The 25,875-nt window shown below is 35.9% G+C and overlaps 1 protein-coding gene across 3 annotated transcripts in view; it reads left to right on the top strand.

Annotated features, from left to right (window-relative positions):
- bod1l1 (biorientation of chromosomes in cell division 1-like 1) overlaps positions 1–25,875 on the top strand; it is a 153,161-nt gene that overhangs the window by 64,389 nt on the left and 62,897 nt on the right. For 2 of the 3 annotated variants that reach the window (XM_039751506.1, XM_039751504.1), the window contains exons 18-24: positions 4,543–4,603; positions 4,765–4,811; positions 24,003–24,069; positions 24,181–24,239; positions 24,327–24,405; positions 24,592–24,623; positions 25,437–25,518. In XM_039751506.1, the coding sequence (XP_039607440.1) occupies positions 4,543–4,603; positions 4,765–4,811; positions 24,003–24,069; positions 24,181–24,239; positions 24,327–24,405; positions 24,592–24,623; positions 25,437–25,518 (427 nt within the window). The remainder of the gene's footprint in view (positions 1–4,542; positions 4,604–4,764; positions 4,812–24,002; positions 24,070–24,180; positions 24,240–24,326; positions 24,406–24,591; positions 24,624–25,436; positions 25,519–25,875) is intronic. The other variant, XM_039751505.1, reaches the window with a different exon arrangement.

The following is a 25,875-nucleotide window of genomic DNA, read 5'->3' as shown; positions in this document are numbered from 1 at the left end:
CAGACCCTCACAACACGCTTGGGCCTACCAGGTCTGACCGGCATCTTCCCCACCATGAAGCCAACTCACCACCAGGTGGTGATCAGTTGACAGCTCCGCCCTCTCTTCACCCGAGTGTCCAAGACATATGGCGCAAGTCCGGCGACACGACCACAAAGTCGATCATCGACCTGAGGCCTAGGGTGTCCTGGTGCCAAGTGCACATATGAACACCCTTATGCTTGAACATGGTGTTCGTTATGGACAATCCGTGGCGAGCACAGAAGTCCAATAACAAAACACCGCCGGGTTCAGATCGGGGCCATTCCTCCCAATCACGCCCTTCCAGGTCTCACTGTCATTGCCCACGTGAGCATTGAAGTCTCCCAGCAAAGCGAGGGAATCCCAGAAGGTATGCCCTCTAGCAACCCTCCAGAGACTCCAAAAAGGGTGGATACTCCAAACTGCTGTTCGGCGCATACGCACAAACAACAGTCAGGACCCTTCCCCACCCGAAGGCGGAGGGAGGCCACCCTCTCGTCCACCGGGGTAAACCCCAATGCACAGGCTCCGAGTCGGGGGGCAATAAGTATGCCCACACCTGCTCGGCCTCTCACGGGGGCAACTCCAGAGTGGTAGAGAGTCCAGCCCCTCTCAAGGAGATTGGTTCCAGAGTCCAAGCTGTGCGTCGAGGTGAGTCCGACTATATCTAGCCGGAACCTCTCGACCTCGCGCACTAGCTCAGGCTCCTTCCCTTCAGAGAGGTGACATTCCACGTCCCAAGAGCCAGTTTCTGTAGCCGAGGATCAGACCGCCAAGGTCCCCGCCTTCGGCCACCACCCAACTCACATTGCACCCAACCTCCTTGGCCCCTCCCATAGGTGGTGAGCCCATGGGGAGACATTGAATAACATTGAATAACACTAAGAAAACCTTGAACAACAGAGAAAACTAACACTGCAAGAATTTGTGCTATAGCCTTATGACCCGCTCGCTAAAAACTCTTTTTTTAATGAGTTTTAAGCACAGGGAAAAAATGAACATTTGAAAAATCTGTAATTTAATAAACAACCAAGAAAAGTAACATTGCAACAATGCACGCGCGCGCCTGTGTGTGTGTGTGTCTCTCTCTCTCGGGCCTGCGTGTGTCTGTCTCTCGCGTGTGTGTCTCTTAAGCGCGCGCCTCTGTGTCTGTCTGTGTGCGTGTGTGTGTGTGTGTGTGTGTGTGTGTGTGTGCATGACTCGCACGCGCCTGTGTGTGTGTCTGTCTCTCTCTCTGCACAGGGAATGCACAGGAAGAGCCTGAACACGTGCTGTGTAGCCCCGCGTATGCGCACTTCACCAGAAGACACACACACACGGACACCTGGATGTACACAAGGGTTTTATTAAAGAGGATAGGCTTCTTCCTGCTCCCTCATCCATTGCATGCAGTAAATAAATGAACTTTATTGTAATGTTAAAAAAAAAACTTAAGTGACTCTTATCAATTTAAGTTCCCCCTTCCTTTCATATTCCTTTTGTCCTCCCTTTACTATTAATTACTTGAATGGATGGATATAAATTAAGAGAGAACATGTTAATGACTAGAGTTGTATGATGTGTTTTTGGATGTTTCTGTCATAATTAACGAGCACATTAGTGTTCCCAAACATACAGTGCATCACTTTTTCCAGCATTTTGTTATGTTACAGCCTTATTCCAAAACGGATTAAATTAATTTTTTCCTCAGACTTCTACACACAACACCCCATAATGACAACGTGAAAAAAGTTTACTTGAGATTTTTGCAAATTTATTAAAAATAAAAAAATTAAGAAAGCACATGTACATAAGTATTCACAGCCTTTGCCGTGATGCTCAAAATTGAGCTCAGGTGCATCCTGTTTCCCCTGATCATCCTTGAGATGCTTCTGCAGCTTAATTGGAGTCCACCTGTGGTAAATTCGGTTGATTGGACATGATTTGGGAAGGCACACACCTGTCTATATAAGGTCCCACAGTTGACAGTTCATGTCAGAGCACAAACCAAGCATGAATTCAAAGGAATTGTATGTAGACCTCTGAGACAGGATTGTCTCAAGGCACAAATCTGGGGTAGGTTACAGAAAAATTTCTGCTGCTTTGAAGGTCCCAATGAGCACAGTGGCCTCCATCATCCGCAAGTGGAAGAAGTTCGAAACCACCAGGACTCTTCCTAGAGCTGGCTGGCCATCTAAACTGAGCGATCGGGGGAGAAGGGCCTTAGTCAGGGAGGTGAGCAAGAACCCGATGGTCACTCTGTCAGAGCTCCAGAGGTCCTCTGTTGAGAGAGGAGAACCTTCCAGAAGGACAACCATCTCTGCAGCAATCCACAAATCAGGCCTGTATGGTAGAGTGGCCAGACAGAAGCCGCTCCTTAGTAAAAGGCACATGGCAGCCCGCCTGGAGTTTGCCAAAAGGCACCTGAAGGACTCTCAGACCATGAGAGAGAAAATTCTGTGGCCAGATGAGACAAAGATTGAACTCTTTGGTGTGAATGCCAGGCGTCACGTTTGGAGGAAACCAGGCAACACTCATCACCAGGCCAATACCATCCCTACAGTGAAGCATGGTGGTGGCAGCATCATGTTGTGGGAATGTTTTTCAGCGGCAGGAACTCGGAGACTAGTCAGGACAAAGGGAAAGATGACTGCAGCAATGTACAGAGACATCCTGGATGAAAAACCTGCTCCAGAATGCTCTTGACCTCAGACTGGGACAACGGTTCATCTGTCAGCAGGACAACGGCCCTAAGCACACAGCCAAGATTTCAAAGGAGTGGCTTCAGGACAACTCTGTGAATCTCCTTGAGTGGCCCAGCCAGAGCCCAGACTTGAATCCGATTGAACATCTCTGGAGAGATCTCAAAATGGCTGTGCACTGATGCTTCCCATCCATCCTGATGGAGCTTGAGACGTGCTGCAAAGAGGAATGGGCGAAACTGGAAAGGATAGGTGTGCCAAGCTTGTGGCTTCATATTCAAAAAGACTTGAGGCTGTAATTGCTGCCAAAGGTGCATTGACAAAGTATTGAGCAAAGGCTGTGAATACTTATGTACATGTGCTTTCTCAATTTTTTTATTTTAAATAAATTTGCAAAAACCTCAAGTAAACTTTTTTCACGTTGTCATTATGGGGTGTTTTGTGTAGAATTCTGAGGAAAAAAATGAATTTAATCCATTTTGGAATAAGGCTGTAACATAACAAAATGTGGAAAAAGTGATGCGCTGTGAATATTTTCCGGATGCACTGTATGTGCGATCTTTGTTCTAATCTGGTATTGACCTCTTTATTCCCTGATTACTGATTTTGCCTGTGCTTTGCAAATATTAAAAAAAATGATGACGTCACCAAAGTAAAAACAAAAAATTATACTGATTGGAAATTACAGTCAGTCATTTTGAAAAATCAATGAGTCCTGTGATTTATTTATTTAAAAAAGAACCGTTTGCAATAATGTATTAACAGAACAAAATTAACCTTATGTTAATATTCAGTCTTTTCTGTGACTTGCACGTAGATTTAGAGAAGCATGTTCAATTTTGATTCATTGATAATTGAGGAGGATATTAGAAGTACTGCATTTATTAACTTTTTGAGTTTTCAGTTGACTGTTACTGCAGCTTCCTGTATTTAAGGGGTGTCACCTCTTAATGCTGCCACACAACACCTTCCAGTATTGTGTGTGCAGTAATTGTTAATGCTGTCATCCCTGGTCATTGGGCAGTCGCCATTCATGTTCCTTTTCTGCTGCTTGATTGTTTTAGCCAAGTTTTTTCACCTCCTTCCAGTTCAAGAAAGAATTAGACACAATCTATAGTAGATATATTGACTACTCTTATGGACAGCAGCACATATATAAAGTTAAGGTTTGAACACCATAGGTGAATTTAAGATAAAAAGTCGTTTAGGGGGTCACAGCCTACTTTGTATAAAGCAGACCTAGTCAGAACAAATGCATGCACAAACCAATTTGGCTAATTAGCGGCCACTTTGCTAACATATATTTTTGAAATGTATGAGGAAAAAAAACAAGATACCCTGAGAAAATCTAATGCAAACATTGGCAGAATATGGTAATTTCAGGCAGACAATATCTTGTCTTTAAATGGAACAATTAAAACCTGCAGCAGTAATTTCAGTAATATAATAAATGTAATTATTTTTCTAAAATCTGCAATAGGCTGCTTACATGACTTGTTAATGCAGACTGTGCATATATATATATGTATATATATATATATATAATATACTTTCAAGAACTGCATCAAGTAAAATGTATCATCAATTAGTTTTTTTCATCTATTGACCAATCTTCAAATCTCTCCTGTTAACTAATTAAATACTACTCCTTGTTTTAAAGCACTAGAAATTTTGAATCCTTGAACACGAGACAAAACTGCCTGACATTGTTTTGTTGGAATTATAATTTTTTTCTTTTTTACTGGATATTTATTAGTTTTAAATTAGGAGTGGGTGCTATGGGGATTGGGAGCATAGGTAAGAATAAAATTAAGTATTTAATTTAACTTTTTATTTTTAGGTACAAACCCCAGAAAAAAGGAAAAGGGGCCGTCCAAAGAATATTGTTACTTCTGATTCAAGTGAGCAATATTTCTTTTAATTTCCTAAAGTAATGCCTTTTTCTTCATGGTATATTTTGTTAAAAGTAGTAATTGTGATATAATAATATCCCAGTAGTGTTGCCAATCAGTTTACAAAAAAAATTTACAATTTGGTTTCCTTTTTAATGATTCAATTATAGATAAAGCACTAACTGGAAAAGCCAATGAAGCAGACACATCAGTAGAGGTAATCAGTTATTTTTCTTCTATGTACCAATTCTTAAAAACATTTGCACAGTCATCTGTGGAATGGACATTATTTTAAACCTTACAGTTTGTTGCATGTGACATTTCTAACATTGATTTCTTACCTTTGTTTAAAGTTCTATTCTTAAAGAAACTGCAAATATGAAAATGTAAGAATTCAGCCAATTGAAATCATAAGAAACTCTTCACTTATATACTATGAATAGAATTTACTGTCTTACTTAAAATGGCCGAGTGTAAATAAACTTTATTTATAAAGTGCTATTTGACAACTACCTGCCTCTCAAAAAATCAAGGTGTGAGTGTTTCATTTCATTTTATAGCATTAAAAACGTTCATCCAGAGAATTTTACTAGATTAATAGCGTCCTATACCAGTTTACTTTCCAGTTGTTCATCTACAGAATTAATAATAATAATAATAATTCATTTTATTTAAAGGTGCGTTTCAAGGCACACAAGGACACCTTACAAAAAGTCAAAAGAAAACTTGCCAAATCAAAGAATTAATAAGATAATGTAAATACTAAAGTAAATAAACAATAGATAAAAAGAAGACAATACAACAAAAAATAATAATATACATTTAAATTAAAACAACATATTACCCGGTCCACATATTTTCACCTTCGCAATATAAATTGTTTCCATCCATTCCTCACACCTAACAGTATTGGTGTTCTTGTACATGCTCATTTACTGTATATTTGAAAAGAAACCATGAAAAAGAACAAATGTGCATAATGTAAACATTAGGTTAGTTCTTACACCACTATCCAAATAAGCAGTATTTATAAATAATACCTAGACTGATGGAGTAAGCTATAATTGATAAAAACTATGAAGGATAGTGTAAGAAATATTACATTTTTTCTTCAGCATTTTACTCTTTATAAATATTTTAAGAGAATGTTGTGCCATAAGGAAATGTCTAGACAACGATTGTTTTAATGAGCATGCTGTTATAGTGCTCTTGAGTTGGATGATCCTATTCTAACAGTACATTTTGTTTTCCCCAGCATAAAGTAGCTAAGGAGGACATCAAAGTAAATAAACTACCCATTTTATACTATAGTCTGACTTGTGAGTGAGCATAATTATACTTAGTGTGGTGTGTATCATACTGCCCTTAAATAAATTTGCACAACAGCTTCTTGCTAATTTTTCTGTTTATAGTTAATTTACCATAAATAAGCCTTTAACTTGGTTTAAATTATTTAGATTCAGCAGTTTGCTGTTGACCACTATTAACATTTTTTCATTTTATTGGAGTAATACTTTTAGTATAATCTTCTACTCTGTGTAGAAGCTCGTTGGATTTTCAAACTCAAAGACTATTTACCCATAATTTAGATGAGGCTTATGTGTTTTCTATGATTTAACTCAATGAAGTGACTCTGCTATCCTCTTCCCCTTACTTACTTCCATTATGTCAAATCTGATATGAACTTAGGACACATGATCAGCCATAAATAGACACTTCATAGTAAACTGTTACTCTCATAAATCATAGGCTTTAAATATTGTGGTCAAGTTTTAACTTTTTTCCTTAAGAGTAAAATACCAATAAAATGGAACATACCTGTAAAGGTCTGTTTATTGTGGTAAGGTGAGACTTCTTTTTTTCTGTTTTTTTATCCAATGTTTCTTAATATCTTTCTAAACAGTACAATCCTTTTTAACAATAAATTTATCTTTGCATAGTTTTAGCCTCGCCAGTTTGGTGTTATTCCAAATAGTTCTATTAGTGTATTAGAAGTAATTGTGAGTTCAACACTTTTTGATTAATAAATAAGCTTTTTCTTGAAATGGTCTTAATATAGGACCTATGTTGATGACATTGTTCACAGTTAGTACTCTGTTCTTGATATGTGTTAGATAACTTTTACTGTGTGCTGTTCACAATTTTAAGGTGAATTACACAATGATTTTTCAATTCCTTGTTTAAGATATTAAAAGCACCCTTTCCTTTTATCACCTTAAATTGCCCAGGTGTACCATGTTGAAATTAGTTGGTAAAGCCAGGAAATACTACCAACTTGATAATTAGTAGCTTAAATTTATTCAAGAACTGATATTAAATAAAGATTAAGGTTCAGCAACTTCCTTTTGAGAAAATTTATAACATTTACATAAAGTAGTGTGTTTCTGAAAGTTTATACATGATGTGTAATTGATCAAAGACAGCATACACAGTGCGAATACAGAAGTCTTTAGAAGTACAGTTGAAGTCAGATGTTTACATATACTTAGGGTGAATTCTTTAAAGTTCACTTTATAACCTCTCCACAGATTTTATACTAACAAACTAGCAGAATACCCGCGCTTCGCAGCGGAGAAGAAGTGTGTTAAAGAAGTTATGACAAAGAAAAGGAAACATTTTAAAAATAGCGTAAGATGATTGTTAATGTAATTGTTTTGTCACTGATATGAGTGTTGCTGTCATATATATATAGACACAGACACACACACACACACACATATATATATATATATATATATATATATATATATATATATATATAAATATAGAGGTAGAGATAGAGATATAGATATATATAGATTTAGATATATATAGATTTAGATATATAGATATATAGTACATATATATATATATATATATATATAGATATATATATATAGATATATATATATATATATATAGATAAATATATATAGATATACATATATGCAGCGGAGAAGTAGTGTGTTAAAGAAGTAATGAAAAGAAAAGGAAACATTTTAATAATAATGTAACATGATTGACAATGTAATTGTTTTGTCATTGTCATAAGTGTTGCTTGCATATATATATATATATATATATACACACACACACACATATACAAACACCTATATATATATATCTATATATGTATATCTATCTATCTATAGCTATATCTATCTATATATATATATATATAGAGAGAGAGAGATCTCCCCTTTGGGGTGCGAGCAGCAGTTGCTGGGGGTGCCAGAGTCCATTGAGGAAGAAAAATTCAAAACATTATTTGTACAAAATCTTAATTTATCTATCCATTTCTAAATAATTAAATAGGCAGGCTATTTCGTATCAGTGCAATACGCTGCTTGTTAAAACGAATGACTCCTAATCTTACATGCACTTAGTGCTGCGTGGGTACTATGAACTATCGTATTTCTTCAAGTTCTATTTAAATTTTAAATATAAGTAATTTTTATGTGGTCGACAGAAATATGTTTAGTAGGATTGAAAGTTAAATTTAATCATCATTGCATACATTTTTCTTCACCATAGAAATTTAAAGACTAAATCCAACTTTCATTCCTACCAAAGATATTTCTGGCGACTAAATAGAACCTACTTATATCCAAATTCGAGCTATTGAGCTGTCGCCTGCCTGCCTGAATAAGTCACCCTCGCTTCGCTGAACATGGAAGGAGGATTACACTGAGTATGGCTTTACCAAAACAATTATTGATGGCGAATAAAGTATCCATTAGTCATAAAGCTTCAATTGGTGATCTGTTTTTCTGCGTTAACCTCATATTTTTTCATACTTCTTCCCAAACCAAGGGGGTGCGAGGGTAAAATGAATTGGGAAGCGCTGATATATATATATTGAAATAGTTTTACTATCAAATAATGCAAACAGTACGCGGCACGTGCTTTGCCCTAATTCTGGGCTCATCAGGCAGTACACACTCACTGCATCCACTCTCGGGAATCGAACCTCAGACGTCAGCGCTAAAGGCGAAGCCTCTCATGTTGTGCTAGGGTGTGTGGTTCGTTTGTTTGACAGTATGTAGATCGGGGTGTGTGTGTGTATATATATATATATATATATATATATATATATATATATATATATATATTACTTTTGAGAATGCAACGTATAGTTTTGTCCAGGAGGAAAGCATTGTTGCCTCAAATCAATGGCAACCTTTTGTAGGGTGTGTCGCTGAGACTTATTAATTGTCATCGCAAAGCAGAGCCTTACTGGAAATTTGAGGCATTTCAATTGAAATGGGAGATCAGAGGGTATAACGGTGATGCCAGGAATACATTCAGAGTGTGGCGCTCTGCTGTTTTTTTGTGTAGCTGTCTTCACACAGCCTCTCCGCTGCTTTATAAAGAATGCCATATAAAGCCATCATCTTGTCAATTGTGTAATGCATTTTTTGAACAGGTTTGATTCATGGAAGTGATCACTCGTATTGCGTTCAGTAAGTTCACGTGAGCTGCTCTCTTGTGTGATGTTGCGATGTCCACAGCTTAATTTAATATTAGCTAAGACCCGGCACTTAAGTTTCTGGCTGCACTCCGGTTGTAATATGACGAAGCTGCGCGAGCTCACTTTTGAGAATGCAAGTATAGTTGTCCAGGAGAAAAGCAATCTTGCCTGAAATCAATGGCATCGTTTTGTAGAGTCTGTCCCTGAGACTTCTTACTTGTCATCGCACAGCAGAGCCTTACTGGAAATTGGAGGCATCTGAATTGAAATGGGGGTGCGAGGGTAAAATGAATCAGGAAGTGCTGATCAATGTAATCGGTGTACCAGGAAATCATGCATTGACAGAAGTTCCCCTTTGTTTGGAATGCAAAGTGTGATTAAATGCATTATTTTTAATGCGTTATGGAGCACATGCATCGAAGCTTCTCAGCTGTGCTTGTGCTAAGAAAAGGAAACATTTTAAAAATAATGTAACACGATTGTCAATGTAACATTTTGTAAGTAGTGCCTGGAGGATTCAGTGTGGAGAAACTCTAGAGACAGCGTGTGTATTAACTTGTGGATTTTTCTGTGAGTATTTGGTGGCAGCACCACAAAGTTGGTTCCTCAAGACGGCGTTAGCTGCAGAGCTCAGCTCACAGTGAAATGAGGTGAATGGGAGGGGAGATGATGACGTGACTCCCCACCCGCCTTAACTGTCAATCCCCCACAAACACAGTCTCTCGGAATTTGCATAAGCACAGCCCTTGACCTGCAATTTTAACTTAGTTACAAAGTGATGAAAACTCTCGTTTATATCCTGCGTCCTCTCATTAAACTTGTATCCCGCATTACCCGTGGGCATGACAAACGCCAGCGGCAGCCTGTCTATGAACTTAATTTAAACTTCAGGTTTACACCGTGCTTTGTTTCCGAAATAGCAGCACTCATGAATATGGTTGTATATGTCACTCGCTCGGTTCTTATTGTTTCGCTGCCTTCTTAATCATATAATGCATGTTTTCTTCAGCGCTTTTTGGAGCTCTTCCTGGTTTTCTACGTACTGTGTTGATAGTCAGTTCACATGATTATGTGGGAGGTGTGATGATGTCACACGAAACTCTGCCCACCCACGGCTTTCGAGCTTAACTCCATTACAGTATATGGAGAAAAATAGGTTCCAGTTATGACCATTACGCGTGGAATTTCGAAATGAAAACTGACCAACTTTTGTAAGGAAGCTTTAAGGAATGAGCCTGCCAAATTTCAGCCTTTCACCCACACGGGAAGTTGGAGAATTAGTGATGAGTCAGTGAGTGAGTGAGTCAGTCAGTTAGTCATTGAGTGAGTCAGTGAGGGCTTTGCCTTTTATTAGTATAGATTAAGGATTATTTTCATATCCTTTAAAACATCTACTTTGTGCAGGGTAAAAGTAATTTTTTTTCCAACAGTCATCTGCACAAAATGTTTTGCGTATTGTTGATAACTTGCAAGGATTGCGATTTAGGATTGGATATATTTGGTTGCATTGAATACTGTTGTATGCTTCAAAATAATCATGTATAGAGCAGGGATGTCACAAGAACCAGTACTTCAGTATCAAGCCGATACCTAAGTTGAGAAAACAGAATGGTACTAGCTTTTACAGTATCGTTACTCTAAGTGAAAGTCAGTACTGTACTCGTGTATGACTACAAGTAAATAAAATCTGAGTAAAAACACAAGGTTGAAAGTAACTACTTATTCACAAATGTGGCTTATGATACTACACTGCATCAACACATGTTGAAAATAAAAACTTAAGAAGTCATGTCTGGAGGTGCTTTGGGTTCCAGACAGGAGACTTTCAGCACACAACTGCAATAATTGTGCTAAATATTGTTAAATTATTAAATAAATGCAAAACACTCACAGAGGGTTTAATTGTTTACACTTTTACCCCATTGTGGATTTAGTTCAGAAATAGATGTTGTGTGTGCTTTGTAAGTACTGGAAGTGCTAACAAATGTTTTAGCAAATCAAAACAGGCATGTTTCATTGGAAGCAGCTATTGTTCTAGTGTACACTGGTAATAACGTTTGCTGCATTTCTTAATACTAAAATTTTATTTATTTCTTCGAAGCACAAAGCACTATTATTTTGACATTTGGCATAATGGGAAAAAACAACACTTTCCTTGTTTGCAAAATAACAATATGCAAATGTTTAATTTGTGTCATTTGTTATGGTTTTAGAAGCCAAACTAATATTCATTTGTATAACCTGTAAAATATTAGTATAGTGAAAGTACACCGTATCATATATTTGAAAGGTACATTGATGAATATAATGCATTCTGCCATTTACTGCATGTCCCATCAATATTCTACTTCTGGACTAGTACAAGTAGATAAACAGTAACAAAGCCTGATCATTCATATAACATAACCACTTTGAAAGCAGGGCAAAACAGTTTTTCACAAGAATTCTGAAATACTGAATTAATGTAAAACTATTCAGTCTGAGTTCAAACAAAAAAAGCACCAGGATTTTGTGACAGTTGAAAACCAATTCAGTTTGGCTCATCCATTAAATATTACTGTTTAGTAAGTAGTTTAACCAGCCAATGATGCAAATAAATAGTGGCATATAAAAAATGTGAGCAGCCCAGCTTAAAATGCCTGCTACTTTGTATACTTAAGTGAGTAGAAGATGAACTAATCACGAAGAGGCATAAAGTTAAAGATGACACATTTCTTTAATATTTTAAGAAAGGTTGCATTTTTATTTACATTTTTCACAGGTAAAAAACACTAAAAAAAAAATGAAAAGGGCCTGAAGTAAAAGTTTGGGCACCAAAATGGACACCCTCCTTTGGAAAGTATGCATTTTGCAGCTAGCTAAGAGTCTTTCACTTCTTGATTGGGGTATTTTCGCCTATTCATCCTTGCAAAAGGTTTCCAATTCTTAAAAACTCTTGGCTTAACTTGCTCTTAAGAGATCTATCAAATGATGTTTAGGTCAGAGGACTCTGACGGCCATGGCAAAAATGTCAGCTTGTGCCTCTTGAGATATTCCACTGTAGATTTTGAAGTTTGTTTCGGATCATTATCTTGTTGTAGGACCCATCCTCTTTTTAACTTTAACGTTTTTTTTACAGATGGTATGATGTTTGCTTCCAGAATTTGCTGGTATTTATTTGAATCCATTATTCCCTCTACTAATATCAGGTTCTCGGTGCCATTGGCAGCAACATAAGCCCAAAGCATGATCGATCACTTAATAGTTGGACAGGTGTTCTTTTCCTGAGATTCAGCACCCTTTTTCCTCTAAGTATACCATAGCACATTGTGGAGAAAAAGTTCAATTTTGACTTCTTCAGTCTATAGGAATTGTTTCCAAAATTAATTAGGCTTGATTAGATGTTCTTTTGCAAACTTCAGGCACTGAATTTTGTGGCTAGGAAGCAGAAAAGGTTTTCCTCTGCTGATTCTACCATGAAGGTTTACTTGCCTGTCTAGCAATCCAATGAACATTTCTTTCAGAAAGTTTTCATGTTTTTCCTGACCTCAGCCTGACCTCCGCTGTTCCTATGAACTGCCATTTCTTAATAACATTACGAACAGAGGGAACGGCTACCAGAAAATGCTTTGCTATCTTCTTGTAGCTTTCTCCTGCTTTGAGAGCATCAGTTATTTTATTTTTCAGAGTGCTAGGCAGGTGCTTAGAGGAGTCCATGGCTGCCTATTGTTGGGGCAGAGTTTATGGATTTAGAGAATTTATACAGCTCTGCAATTTGCATCACCTGGGGTTTCCTAACAATGCCTGTGAACAAGTCCTAGCACTAATGATCTAATTGAGGTCTGAGACCTCAAATATCTTGGGGTACCCAAACTTTCGCACAGTACTCCTTTACCTTTTCACTGTACAATTGTACAAAGCAAAAACAATACACTAATCTTGCATAAAATGCTGAAAAGAAATGTGTCATCTTTAACTTTATGCCTTTTGGTGATCAGTTCATCTTCTGCTCATTTAACTTTTCAAAGTAACAGACATTTTAAACAAGGGTACCAAAACTTTTGCATGCACTGTAAATCTTACAATGGCAAATGTTAAATACCTAACAGACTGAATCTCTGACAAACCAGATTTTATTAGCAAGTTGTTAACAAAGCCACTTTAACCTTATTGGCATTAAGTTTATCCCAGTAAAAATGAGCGAAAAAAAATCATTATGTGTAACAAAAACATGTAAATACCAAAACGTTAGTATAAATACACTGTGAAAGTTATGACTAGTGTCCACTGCAGTACTGACAGATTTAATACACATTTTTTTTAAAACAGTTACCAACGCACAGCCCAACTTTGGAACAATTAGAAACGTGTTTCTTTGCACAATTTTCTTAGATTTTTTTTGTTGCATGCACATATGAGAATAGAATGTCAGTGACTGCTCTGCACGATTGATGTGCCTCTTATGTCATTGTAGGCTATCACAGCACAAGCCTTAGTGACTTACAAATTTCCCCAGCCATGGATGTTGACAGTTGCCACAATGAGCAGTGCCTAGGATGCTAAAGCTTCACACAACTGATTTCATTGGCCATATCATGGTGATTTGGTCGTGCAGTAGTTTATCTTGCATTAGTTTAACTTTTCGTGTCAATGTCTGATGACTGATTCATAATGTTATCAGTATCACTTGATCTGAACATTGTTCAGTTAGTTGGAGACTCTGCTCCGCTCCTAAATAATGATGAGTTAACTTAGGCAAAATGCATAGAAATATTTTTTTTTTTATTAATTTTATTACAATCAATACATAGCAATCAAGTTTTTACAAAAAAAAAGAATTATGCTAAGAACAGATCGATCCCCACCCTTGAGAGAGAGAGCAAGCCAAACGGTGTAAAATTTAAGGCTTTTAAAAATACCTAAATCAACAAATTCTCTGTGCTTTATAAAATCATTTCAAAATATTACTGATTAGATCCTGCCATGTTTTGAAAAAAGTTTGCACAGATCCTCTAACTGAGTATTTGATTTTTTCCAATTTTAAATAATATAACACATCAGTTTCCCACTGACTTAAAAGAGGAGAGTTTGGGTTCTTCCAGTTTATCAGAATAAGTCTGCGTGCCAACAGTGTAGTGAATGCAATCACAATTTGTTTGTCTTTCTCCACTTTAAGACCCTCTGGAAGAACCCCAAACACAGCTGTTAATGGGTTAGGAGGGATTGTGAGTCCAAGACTGTCTGAGAGGTAATTAAAATTTTTGTCCAGAATAATGTTAATTTGGAGCAGGCCCAGAACATGTGACCTAGTGAGGCTGGGGCTTGGTTGCAACGTTCGCAGGTTGGATCATGCCCTGGAAACATTTTGGAGAGTTTTAGTCGAGACAGATGTGCTCGATATATAATTTTGAGTTGTATAATTGTATGCTTTGCGCATATGGAGCTTGAGTGAATTCTCTGCATTGCTACTTTCCACTCCTTTTCTGATATATTAATTGAGAGGTCATTTTCCCAGTGTCCTCTTGGATCTTTGAAAGGAAGGGATTGTAAAAGGATTTTATATATTGTAGAGATGGAGTCTAACTCCTTGAAATTGAGCAATAATTTTTCCAGCGTGGATGAGGGTGCAAGATGAGGAAAATCTGGAAGGTTCTGTTTAACAAAGTTCCTGATTTGAAGATAGTGAAAGAAATTTGTAGCTGGAATGTTAAATTTGGAATGTAATTGTTCATAGGATGCAAAGACGTTGTCTATATAAAGATCTCTAAGCAAGTTAATTCCAAATTTTTCCAGATATTAAAAACTGCATATGTTTGTGAGGGTTGAAAGAGGTGGTTCTTTTGCAGGGTGCCACAGAAAGAAGCTTCTCCGTCTTAAAATGCTTTCTACATTGGTTCCAGATTCTAAGTGAGTGGAGCACAATTGGGTTATTAGTGTATTGCCGATAGCGTGTGTTTATTGGAGCACAAAGCAAGGAATACAAAGAAGTACTGCAGGATTTTACTTCTATTGCGGTCCATGCCTGTGTATGTTCTTCTATTTGTGTCCAGGTTCTTATCGACTGTATATTTGCCCAGTAATAAAACTGGAAGTTAGGTAGAGCCATGCCACCTTCTGCCTTTTGTCTTTGTAGGGTCGCTCTTTTGATGCGTGGATGTTTAGAATTCCAAATAAATGAGGTTATTGTTGAATCTAATTGCTTAAAGAACGATTTATTAATGTATATTGGTATGTTTTGAAATAAAAAGGAGCTTAGGAAGAATATTCATCTTAACAGTGTTAATTCTTCCAGCTAGTGTGAGATGAAGGGTTGACCATCTATGCAAGTCTTGTTTAATTTTTTCCATACAGACACGAAATTTTGTTGATAAAGAGCTTTATGTTTACTTGTGATGTTTACCCCGAGGTATTTAAACTGTTCTGCAATGATAAAAGGAAGGGTGTCTAATCTAATATTATATGCTTGCGAATTCACGGAAAGAGTACACTTTTATTCAGATTAATTCTGAGACCAGAGAGCTTTTGAAATTCTGTGAGTGCTGCTAAGACTGCAGGCACAGAATTTTCTGGGTCCGATATATACAGTACCATGTCATCTGCATATAATGAGATTTTCTGTTCCAGTCCTTCTCTGCTAATCCCCTTTATCTGATCAGTATTTCGACAATGTATTGCCAGTGGTTCAATGGCAATTGCAAACAGCAGTGGTGACAAAGGGCATCCTTGTCTTGTGCCACGTTCTAGTTTAAAGTAGTCTGAGCAAATGTTATTGATGCAAACTGAAGCTTCTGGGTTAGTATACAGTAATTTAATCCATGCACAAATGTTGGGCCAAACCCAAACTTCTCCAAAATAGTAAAAGGTATTTCCATTCAATCATGTCGAATGCTTTTCTGCATCCAATGATAATAATATTTCTGGGGTGTTTGATTTAGTTGGTGAGTATATTACATTAAACAGGCGAAGATTTGAAGATAAGTGTCGGCCCCTAATAAATCCAGTTTGGTCTTGTGATATTACTGAGGGAGCACTTTCTCCATCCTTCTAGCTATGATTTTAGAGAGTATTTTAACGTCGTTATTCAGAAGTGAAATTGGTCTGTATGATGCACATTGTAATAAGTCCTTATTTTGTTTTGGAAAGACAGTGATTAGTGCTTGGCTTAAAGGTTTGTGGAAGAGATTGGTTATCTCTGGCTTCTGTAAATGTTGCTAATAGGAGGGAGCTAGCTGAGCGGAGAATTTCTTGTAAAACTCTGCAGGGTAGCCATCAGGGCCTGCTGCTTTTCCACCTTGGGTGACTTTATAGCATCCAGTAATTCTGATAATGACAGAGGTTTATCGAGCTCCTCCACACTAATAAGCGTCAATTTGTGGTATCTGTAATTTATCCAGAAATGCATTAGATTGTATATTGTCTTCTTTAAACTCAGTAGTATATAGGGATTTATAGTAGTCTCTAAAAGTGTACATTATATTTTTGTGTTCGATGATTTTATCTCCGTTAGTGTTAGTAATTACGAGATTGCGCGTACATCTTGCTTGTGAATTTGTTGCGCTAAAAGCTTATTAGCTTTCTCTCCATGTTCATAATAATGATGTCTGGATTTGTAAATTAGTTGTTCGGTTTCTTTAGTTGTCAAGAGGTTTAATTCTGAATGTAGAGCCTGCCTCCTCTTATGTAGAGTCTCGCTTGGTAGTCTGGCATGTTCTTCATCTATTTTAGTAATTTAGCTTTTTATCTCTGCTAATTTCTTCGCGGATTTATTTCTGTGGGAAAGATATGAGATAATCTGTCCTCTTAAGAAGGCCTTAAGAGTTTCCCAGAGTATTCCTGCAGAGATCTCAGGGGATGTATTTGTCTCTAGAAAGAATTCAATTTGTTTGGATATAAATTCAGTACAATTCTCGTCAGCTAATAGAAGCGGATTGAGACGCCATCTGCGGGGTGAGTGTATGGGGCTTAGTAATTTCAGCTCCAAGATCATCGGAGCATGGAATGAAATAACAATAGCATCGTATTTACAAGATTTAATCTTAGGCAAGAAGTTATTATCTATAAAGAAGTAATCAATCCTTGAGTAGCAATGATGTACTGGTGAGTAGAAAGAATATGTTCTTGAATTTGGGTTTAAAAACCTCCAGGGATCAGATAAGTTGTGATCAGTTATAAACTTTGTAATTATCTTTGCGGTGTTAGTTGCCGTTCCCCCTGTGGAGGAACTCTTATCTAAAAGTGGATTTAAAATGCATAGAAATATTAATGATTTTTTGAAGCATGTTTTTTCATCTATTGGATGGCAGCGGAATACTGTCCCAACCATTTTTTGATCTTAAAAATTTATATGGATCATTACACCTCACCCTGAGGTGATATTATATATATAATATATATATAATATATATATATATATATATATATATATATATATATTATATAATATATATAAAAATTGTATTCTGTGGCAGAAGAAGGCACAATGTTGTTCACTTGAGTAATGGAAGTACTTTTAATAAGTAATTGAATGGGATTTTTGTTTTTGTTATGATGTCAAATAGGTATCAAGTTTCATGAAATTTCACTGGTATTGGAATTAAATGCAAAAATTCTGGTATTGTAACATCCTTAATGTAGGGTGTTCCAGTGATATTTTCATAATGAAAATGAGAACTAGAGCTAAAAATATTTTTCGTTTTACAAGAACATAGTTATTTTCCAGGGAGATACGTTACATCACTCATCCAAGTGACTTCCTCAGTCTCAGTTGACTACAGGTTTCTCCAACCTTATAAACAGTACCTTGGCCTAATGACCGAAACTAGCATCATTGACTAACAGTGGGCTGTGTGATCAATGATATGCAAACTGTCCATTGATCAAAGGCCATGAGTATCATTCATAGAGAGTTGGGGAATGGCTGCAAACACAGCATTGAAAGATGTACCCTTAGGCGCCCTCCTCGGTTCAGAGATGGTCATTCCTTTTTCATGTAAATGGCCTCCTTGACTCCTTGCTCAAACCAGCGTTCCTCCCTGTCCCGGATGTGAACATCTTCGTCACTGAAAGAATGACCACTGTCCTGTAGGTGTAAATAGACAGTGGAGTCCTGGTCTGACGAGGTAGCTCTTCTGTGTTGTGCCATCCGGTTCGCCAGTGGTTGTTTGGTTTCCCCAACGTTTTCCTGAGGATTGCCATGAATTATACATTGGGAAAACCAAACAACCACTGGTGAAGTGGATGGCACAACACAGAAGAGCTACGTCGTCAAGCCAGCTCTTTCAGTGATGAAGATGTGCACATCATGGACAGGGAAGAATGCTGGTTTGAGCGAGGAGTCAAGGCCAAGGTACTATTGATAAGGTTGGAGAAACTTGCAGTCAACTGAGACTGAGGAAGTCACTTTGGATGAGCGATGTAACGTATCTCCCTGGAAAAGAACTATGTCCTGATGAACTGAATCAACTTTCTAGAATTTCCTTACCTGGATTATTGAGCATGCATCAAGACAAGAAATGAAATTAAGGCAAACAGAGAAATTAAAACTAAATTAAAAATAAAAACTAGTGATATGTGAACGAACTTAAACAAAATGAAAATTGAGTAAAAATGAAAAAAACAGCATTTGCATTTTTATTCAATCCAGTTCAGTCGTGCAGAGGGGTTGTTTGTAGGTCACCATGAGCGTTCAGTTATGTTGCACTGTTTACTATGCGGTGATCTTGTAACTTGGGCTTACTATAGTCACGTAGCGCAACTTCCATAAAGAACCACTGTTTGTTTGTTGAACACATTTTGCTCGTTGGGTTGAAGCAGTAAACACTTGTGGTGGACAATGGCGTGTTTTGCACAGATGTTTGTTGGGAGAAAGCAATGTGTAGAAATACTTTAATTACATCGCAGATGATAATAAAAGCAAATGTAGCGTGCAAGAAGAAGAAAGGAGTCTTGAAGTTTCAGTACAGGACCAGCTGGATCAGTACTTAGTGGAAGTTCAGCACTTCTCTGGCACCATGACTGTACTTCATACAGGGATGTACGGTCTCACCTGTCATCATGAAAAGTAAAAAAACTAATAATGGTAACATAAAATAAATTTGTCCAATGGTCTGTGCTATAAATTTGTTTCCTGTATGATTCCAATTATTTTGATTATTTTTATAGTCAAAATCACTGAATTTCCGCATTTCCTGATCAAATATAGGGAAGAAATGTGAGGTGCGGCAGCGACGAGTCCAGCCTCACCTTGTATTGCGCTATCCCTCACACACTGGATTGATGCATGCAATTGATGTGTGCCTATTACTGTCTCTCTGTATGTCGCCAATATAATGTTTACACACATGTTTATTATACACTCTGACTTTCCACAGTCTAGCTAATATCTTTAATGAATGTGTGTGACACATTTAGTCTTGCTGATTGGACTGACTGCCAAAATAGAAGATTAAGACTTTTAAAACTAATGGAAAATAATTAGGACTTTTACAAGACAGTGACGGAGATTTTCTTGGAGAAGAATAGGCGCGTGAACTTTATTTACAAATAAAGGGAAGTCCATAAACGGTTTTCAGTTTTATTAAAAAAAAATTGGATCAGACTAACAAAAAAAATTCCATTATTTAAATATAATTTGACCTTAAAATATTCTTTTGTTTTTCTTGTTATCCTTTTGTTGAATAGTCTGAAGTAAAACCAATTAAAGCATCGGAATTAAAAGCTTTTAAAAACAACTATATACTGTATTTCAATTAAGGTCAAAATAAAAATCCATTTTTATTTGTACACCACTCTATACTTTCATTTGTATTGAATGAGTATGAATTGTGAAATTGCACCAGCAAATTTAGGACACATGACGGGTTCATAGCAAATGCGCTCTCTCTTGCCGCTATAAATATAAGGTTCTTTTTTTTAGCCAAATATGTACTTTACCTATATGTGTGTTAAGAATGCTGATGAGATATGAATCATGACCCGTAGCATACTGCCAGTTGAATAGTGAATAAGCTACTCTTTTGGGTTCATATATTTGTAAATCTGACACTGAAGGAGTCAATACTTCACCAGCCATGAACCTCACCACACGTCACTGCTTCAGTACTGGCAGCAGAAATCGTCAACAGAGTCTGCTGGCATCAGTGGCCGAGGACCTTGTCTGTGCACCTGCATTATAGGGGCTTGTCAAGCAAATATTTTCACTGTGTGGCTGTCTGTGCCATGGATGTCGTTGCAACATGAAAAAATCTCTTGAAATGCGTGCTTGATTAAAGCTTAACAGCAACATGCCTGCACAGACTGGTTTCTTGGGTTGAAACATTTGATCTTGCTGACTGTATTCATTAGGCCACTTAATCTGTTTGATCATTGATAGTCAATCTGTGCTTAACAACCTTATGAACTGTGAGTGTATTTTGTTGACTGAAACATAACTTGCATTGAAATATGTGTAGGCCAGCATTTGTGGTCTTACAACAGAAAAAAAACTAAAATTATACTAATATGTAAAAAAGCCAAAACTAAATAAAATAAAAATAAAATTTTAAACACAGAAGTAAATAAAAATAGAAATTGTTGGCTCCACTGAAAACTACAATGAAATAAAAGTAAAAATTGAAAAAGTAAAAATTTTTAATAAAATAAAAACTAAAACTACAATTAATATCAGAACTGAAATATCACTGGAGTGTTCATCCAGTTGTTAGTTGGATGTTTTCAGAATTTGAGTAATGAAAAAGGTTGTTGACGGTTGTCACAAAAACTTATTTTCCTGAAAAGAAATTTATCTTACAGTCATGAAGAAGAAAAAATATTCTGCCTCAAAAGTGTTAACCAAGTCATACATAACCAGATTGCTATTAAATTGGTTATAGTTATTGACACCTAGAGTTCAAAACAGGTGGAGATGAGCTGAAGAAGATTTTCTTTCTAAAATTTACCAAGCAGGTTCTGTTTATTTTACGTTTCCTGCATAGTCTCAAAGTAGAAACATTTTTCAACTCATTAATTAAACTGAAAGTTGAATGATGCTGTGCTTCCCTTGGCTTTGTTTATTTTCACAAAATTAATCCTGCCAAATAAAAACAGCTGAGGAGATGACCACCTACTAACTTCTTTGATATTAACTGTAACTGTTAGATTACCATTTGTTGACTGTCTCATAAAAATAACTAATTTAGTATAACTTGCAAGATGGATCCAATAAAACTGTTCAATAGATTTTATACTATATAATTGGTTATGATACATTTAAGTTAGTTATGTGCAATGGCATGTCAGCACAGAAAGATGCATCTTATTAATGTGATTTCCTTTATCCCTTACTTTTTTGAAAGACTGATCACCTGGGACTCTTTAGCAGTTGCAAAAAGCATCGCGGCCCTTTCTGCTTCTGCATTCTAATGTGAAATATCAGTGGCATCTTTTACAACAATTTGCATAGTACTACATTTACAGGAGAAGGTTAACTTAAGATACTTTGTATAGGTGTTTGATAGAAGTATGCAGTGGAGTGTTTAAAAGATTGTGTATAGTGAGCTATTGGAATGCCAGAGAGAAAGAAAGTGAGAAGATGTGAGGATTACAGGCTAGGATGAGTAGAATGCGGTTGTAGTTGTAGTGTCTTGTATCTGGTTTGCTGAAAGCTCTGTCAACAACACAAGATTATCATCTGTAGATGGAAGAATGTATCCTCTGATGGAACAGATGTTGTAAAACAAAGCTGTAATTTACCTGGCGTAAAATGACTTGTAGGGAAGAATGACTGCTTATTACAAACTCACTGACTCGCACAGACATTTTAAGCCTTGTAAAGTAAATAGATTAATGTAATGAAATGATAGAGTAGTGGTAAACTCTGTGACTTTAAACAGAAGAGTCAAATGGAAACTGGTAGAGCAGTTAATGACTTACTGAAGGTACTGTAGTTTCTGTGGCATATGGCAGCAACAACACATTCCTCAGTATCTTTTGTTCAGGTTAGGCACAAATGATATTCTACTTTTTTAGCATCTCTTGGCCCTATTCAAATATCATAGTACACGGTGATAATGACCACTATCAAAAGTGAAAGCAATGAGATACAGTATCTGGTTGTGTGCTGGTGAGTTCGGATTTTTAATTTTTTTTTTAACATTCAATAGGGCATATCCACAAAGAAGTTGCGAGCCCTGAAGCCGAAAGCTTAAACAGGAAGAAGCAACACTGGTTTTATTAAGTTGTCAAAGCAAAACAGGGATGTAGCTTGCAGATCAATTCAGGTTGTTTTAGCAAAGACATTGGAGCCATGAAGATCAAAGACATAACTAAAACTGTTTGTATAGAATTGTACATCTTATGATCATCCCCATACTGATCTTTCTATTTGTGATCTTGCAAATTGTTTCAGAATGCATATCAATAAAAATAGAAGATGCTATGAGTTTGTTTTCAAACTTGAATCATACATTTCTCCAGAAATTGACATCCACCTTTCCTTTTAACTTCTTCTTTCATATACTATAATGACTGCTTTGTGCTCCTACTCTCATTTATTTTTTCCTGGCTCAATTATTTTCTTTTTCTCCTATATATCTAACTTGTTCTTCCTTTTCTAGTCACATACTTGATGATGACTATACAGTCAAAATGCATTTTTATTTATTTTTTTTAGTGTGAAAACAGTAAAGTTAATTTAGTAGTGTTGACTGTTCATTTATATATTCATTATTCAGAAAGCACTTATAAAAATAAATAATAAAAAAAAATAATAAAATTGCTAGTCACACCTGTATGTTAAATAAGTCACAGATTACAAATTTTAGGTTACGTAGTAGTACAAATGTAACTTAATACACTTAAAAGTGAGTTTATGAATACATTTAGTATTTTAAATTGTTACTGTATTAAGTGTTATTTTATCTACAGTCAGAATGCAAGTTGCTCTTAAAATGTACTGGGTATAATTCAATGAGCGGTCAGTTTATTAGAATCACCTTCCTAATAGCAAATTGTTTTCCTATTTGCTCTCAAAGGAGCCTGAATTCATGGAGACTGGAATGAGCACAGCCTCTGGAATGTGGCACACATATGTTGGTACATTCTGTCTGTCCCAATTAAATACTTTTATTTCATCCCAACCCACAGTTGACCAATAAGCTGAACAGTGGTACTTGGGATGGGTAGTGCATTAATTTGAATACTCTGAAGTATTTTTTTCCCCCCCATGAAGCAGTGTTATGCTGAAGAAGCCTATATGTAGATGGGTATATTTCTGCCATGAACAGATAAGCTGAACTGCAGCAATATTCACATTATATCTGTACCATCTTGATTTTCACTTAAACAAATAGAACAATTTTGGACTATCGACTACCTTATTCTGTTTGTTACAAAGCATGACAGATTAAATGTTCTGATAAGCCCGTTGTGGCATCATTGTTGTACTCTTGGTTGACTATATGTATTCCTTCTTTAATTACAAGCAAGCAGCATTGGCCTCCATCAGGTTCTTTTATAAACAGTCTTTTTTTTTGACCATAAGCCCCTTCTCTGATTTTTTTTTTTTTCTTCTGGTGTTCATATCATTTATGCACTTGTGGCACATGTGATACTTGAAAGGCCCAGAAAGACCCCTGTCTGTGATGAACCTGTATTGGCATGTCTAGCCTTCACTTTTATGCTATATTCAAGACCTACTACTATAAATCTTTAGCATTTTCTGTTCTGCCTCTGAATTGTAAACATGAACAAGGTCCATTACTTGCTGCTTTAAAAACCATTACCTGCATAGTTGATATTGTCACAGATTGAAAAGTGAATTAAATGGGAATGACATACATACTGTACAATATGAAATGAAGTGGCTGGTCAGTTAATTCAGTTTGATATGATTTGTTACTTTGAAAGACTCTTACACTAGATTAATTGGTGATTTTTGGCTATAGGATTGCCTTTTATCTTCAGGAATAGAGGTAATCTTTTTTTCTATTTTTTTTTGTACAGCAGGATGAAGAAACTGCAAACAGTGCAGATAACTCTTCAACAGCAGCACAATCATTGATGAAATTTTGTAAGCAAGAACAGTTTTACCTACTATAGAAAAACTAAATATAGCACTAATCTTTATATTTAAGTTAAAAATGTGTGTTTTTTTTCTTCTTTCTTCTTCCATTCCATAAAGCTGAACTGAATGTGGAAGTGGAAAATGCAACCAAACAAACAAGCTGTCAAAACTCGGAGGTATGTTGCATATTTATTTTTATTCTTTTTATTTTTTGTGTATTTTATTAATGTTATAAAATTTACTAAGCAATTCCTTCAAAATAGGCAGAGGATAAGAAGGAAAAAAAACAAGGTCGCAGAGGCAGAACACCAAAACTCCAGTCTGCTTCAGGTTTTGAAGAATGTACGTAAAGTCGTTATTTTTAATAAAATTTCATATTTTATTAGAGTATTCTGTTGTTGATCAAATAAATGTTAGAAGAACAGTTACCTGAATGAGTTTTCATAATGAAACAAGAACGCAAAGTTATTTCAGACGTGTAAAATACAGGACCTTTCTATCTTTTACCTATCTTTTTCTCTCTTTCAGGCAAATACATAAATGAAAAAGAATTGGAAATGGTGAATACATTTTTTGTTACTAATTAAATGTTTAATTATTAGTTTGAAATATGTTTTTGTTGTGACATTTTATAATATGTAAATATATGTTACAAAGTTCTATGTGTATAAATTAAGTACTTTCACTTTTAAAATACAGGTTTATATTGTTAATTTTATTAACTTGTTGCTGCTTTAGTTTTCTTTGGAGAACTTGTATAGAATTTCAATATGGCAAAATATTTAAGTGGCTGAGTTAATGTTCTAGCATTTCATTGTTAATCAATATTTCTTACAATAAATTATACTTCTTGAACGTATGTTTATAGGCTAGTTGTTATGTTTATTTATCATATATATTAGGCTCATTGTTAGACAAGTGTTTATTTAACAGCACTAATAATGTTGGGATGCAAGGCTAGAGAAATAAAAAGATGTGGCTTAAAACAGTGGTTCAATTTCAGTCCAGGGTGTCGTCCTATGGCTGCACGTTTTCACCTCAACCAGCTTTTGTTTTAAAATTTGACTCCAGCCTTAATTAAGCAAGTTCTTAGTTCCCAATTTATGTGTGCATGTATTTATGTATGAATGTATGTATGTCCTACACCTAAAAAAACAGGATTTCTTAAATTGTTGTGGAATGAGCAACCATGTTTGTATTAAATGGGATAGAATTAATTCTTTTTGCTTTTTAATATTTTGTTACTTTTGAATGCTCTAGTTATTTAACCTGTTACGTACAAATAAGCACACAAATGGGTAATAGAGAAATAGCTGTTCTTTAGAATTCCATGTTGTTTGCAATGGTGTGCTTAACTTGCCGTTAATTGTCAGGTGTCTGCAACAGAGGCTTCTGAATGTATAAAGACACCCCGGAGAGGAAGACCCCCAAAGCTCAAGGCCCAGAATGTTATTAGTAAGTATTTATTTTTGTTGTTATTGTTTTCTTCATACAAGTTGTGTTTTTAATAAAATAAGTTTTCAAATAAGAAGTTTTTCATATCTCCACCATTTCCCCATAACTACGTAAAATTGTATTTATTTTATTTCTGTGCAAATATATATAAATATTCACATTTTGTATAGAATGCACATCTTAATTTATGTTAATATCATGTTTGACTATTAGGACAGAATAAAAAAATAATATTTTGATAATTGATTATTTTGGTGAATATTAGAACTTTATTTATGGCTTCATGTTGTCTCAGTTCCTATAACCTACTGTGAAATTCTGTGTTCCCTAAGATGACTATAATTAATACTATGTTAA

The sequence above is a fragment of the Polypterus senegalus genome, chromosome 4 (assembly GCF_016835505.1).
Source record: "Polypterus senegalus isolate Bchr_013 chromosome 4, ASM1683550v1, whole genome shotgun sequence".
Taxonomy (NCBI): Eukaryota; Metazoa; Chordata; class Cladistia; order Polypteriformes; family Polypteridae; genus Polypterus; species Polypterus senegalus.
This window is presented reverse-complemented; position numbering and strand designations above follow the sequence as displayed.